This window comes from Lactuca serriola, chromosome 8, assembly GCF_051521515.1.
Source record: "Lactuca serriola cultivar US96UC23 chromosome 8, Lser_US96UC23_V15, whole genome shotgun sequence".
Classification (NCBI taxonomy): domain Eukaryota; kingdom Viridiplantae; phylum Streptophyta; class Magnoliopsida; order Asterales; family Asteraceae; genus Lactuca; species Lactuca serriola.
In genome coordinates, this window is record NC_136415.1 from 155,712,328 (window position 1) to 155,714,723 (window position 2,396).

General features: G+C 50.3%; 1 protein-coding gene across 1 annotated transcript; it reads left to right on the forward strand.

Moving 5' to 3' along the window:
* The first annotated feature begins 636 nt into the window (after nucleotides 1-636).
* On the forward strand, nucleotides 637-1,997 carry LOC145067537 (uncharacterized). Its single transcript, XM_079014665.1, has 2 exons — nucleotides 637-805; nucleotides 1,348-1,997. Exons 1-2 carry the CDS (start codon nucleotides 637-639, stop codon nucleotides 1,995-1,997), a joined length of 819 nt encoding a protein of 272 aa, XP_078870791.1.
* Nucleotides 1,998-2,396: the final 399 nt, after the last annotated feature.

Genomic DNA, 2,396 nt, shown 5'->3' on the forward strand with positions numbered 1-2,396 from the left:
GTGTGGGAGGATCCACTTTATAGACATTCTGATCATTATGTTTTATGGTATTGCAGTACAGTATGGTGATGACACGAAATGGAGCTGGGGGATCAGGATCGGGATCTAGATTTGGGTCGGGCGATGGTATCAAACCCAATGACGAGAGGCTGTGTGAGCTCATCGAAGATGAGGTTACGATGGACATCTTTGATGTCACCCTAGTTATCTTTGGGACGGTCAAGGAGGGTATGATGGAGATTATGGAGGAGAGGCTCAGGGAATTTAGAGCTAAGATTGCTGCGGGCCAGGTCGGGGCCCGAACTCCCTCGTTCCAGGAGTTCAAGGCGTGTGGGGCGCCAAAGTTTTTTTTGGGTCAGGGACCCCATTGTCATTCGACGTTGGGTGGCAGATATAGAGAACGCCCAACACACGAGTTCTTGCCCTAATGCGGCAAAGGTGGTTTTTTCTTCATGTATGCTGAGAGACAGAGCCCAAGACTGGTGGGGAGAGGTGACAAGTCAGGTAGGGGCAGCCGGTGTGGCTGAGATGACATGGGCCGAGTTTCTTCGGCGAGTTGATTTTGAGTTTGCACCACCTATCAAGGTACAAGGGCTAGTGAGGGAGTTTCATAACCTTCAGTAGACCACCGAGACTATGGCAAAGATCACCGCCAAGTTTTGGGAACAAGCATTGTTGATCCCACAGTATGGTACCAATGAGGACATGAGGAGGGAAAGGTATCATTTCATGCTGAGGGATGACATCCGGGAGTTTGTGAGCTTCACAGGGTGCAAAATCCTGATTGAGATGGTGGAGAAGGCCCGTGGATGGGAGATGGAGTTGGACTTCCGCACCAAGCAGAAGCCGGAGCAAGTTTAGGCGGCTGGGGGTCAGGCTATAAAGCCTAAGACCTCTGACTCTTTGGGTAGGGGCTAGTAGGGCCTTGGCTGGTGTGCCAAGTACGGAAAACTGAACAGTGGAAGTTGCCGGGGGTCGGGCCCGGTGTGCTATACTTGTGGTTAGCTGGGCCACTAAAGCAGGGATTGCCCCAAGAAGAGCTTGATATGTTTCCACTGCAACCAGGTTGGCCATAAAAGGCCAATTGTATGAGGTTGCAGGGTGGAGGAGGAGCAGTGGTGGCGCATGTGCTTGCAACCATAAGGATCACTAATGGCCGCCTTATTAAGGTGGAAAATCCAATGGTAAAGAGCCGCGCATTCTAGTTGACTACCAAGGAGGCTCGGCCAGAGCCAAAAGTTTCGGGATGCGCTGAGGACCTTTTTGGTCAATGTGCCGAGGAGGCTCGGCCAGAGCCACTCTAGATTTTTATTGTATTGCTTATGTATATCTTGTCCTTATGTATAGGGACCTTTTTGGTCAATGGTATGTCTGCTCACGTCTTGTTCAATTCGGGAGCTACCCAATTGTTTGTGTCTCTTGCACTTAGCAAGAAGTTTCGGGATGCGCCGAGGACCTTGGATTCCCTGCTTGAGGTTGAGATTGTGGACGACTGCACTGTGAGTGCTGAGAGGGTGTATCGGGACTGTGTCCTGAACATGCTTAGGGAGAGGTTTCGTGTTGATCTAGTCCCTATACCGTTGCGAGGACTGAAGGTGATTGTGGGGACGGACTTGCTGGGGGCCAATGGGGCCATAATAGATTGTGAACGTCAGTTAGTGAGGGTTCGAACTCCAAGTGGGGGAGAACTTGTTATTCGTGGTGAGAGGGCCTCGTACGGGCCACCCCTTTGTTCAGCCGCGAGAGCTAGGAGATTTTTGCAGCAGGGTTGTACAGGATTTTTGGCATATATCTCGGATACGAGGATTGAAACCATGATGGATATGGGTAGTGTGCCGGTTGTACAGGAGTTTCAGGATGTCTTTCCTGAGGAGTTACCGGGAGTGCCTCCAGAGAGGCAAGTGGAGTTTCGTATTGATTTAGTGCTAGGTGCCGCTACGATAGCGAAGGCACCGTACCGGATTGCACCACCCGAGATGCAGGAGCTATCTACGTAGGTCTAGGAGCTGCTAGACCAAGGGTTAATCCGCCCGAGCAGTTCCCCATGGGGAGCTCCGATCCTATTCGTGAAGAAGAACGATGGATCACACAGGATGTGCATTGATTATCGGGAGCTAAACAAACTAATGGTGGAGAACCATTATCCATTACCGAGGATTGATGATTTGTTCAATCAGCTATAGGGTGTGTTTTGGTTTTCCAAGATTGATCTTCGATCGAGATACCATTAGATGAGGATTCGGGATGAGGATATACCGAAGAAAACTTTCAGGACTCGGTACGGGTACTATGAGTTTGTGGTGATGCCATTCGGGCTCACCAATGCCCCAACAACGTTCATGGATCTCATGAACAGAGTGTGCAGAACGATGTTGGATCGGTTGGTTATCGTTTTT

Coding starts and splice junctions, on each gene's coding strand:
- LOC145067537 (XM_079014665.1), top strand. CDS start 637: ATGGCAAAGATCACCGCCAAGTTTTGGGAACAAGCATTGTTGATCCCA. Junction 806..1,347: donor TGAGATGGTGGAGAAGGCCC/GTGGATGGGAGA, acceptor CCTTATGTATAG/GGACCTTTTTGGTCAATGGT.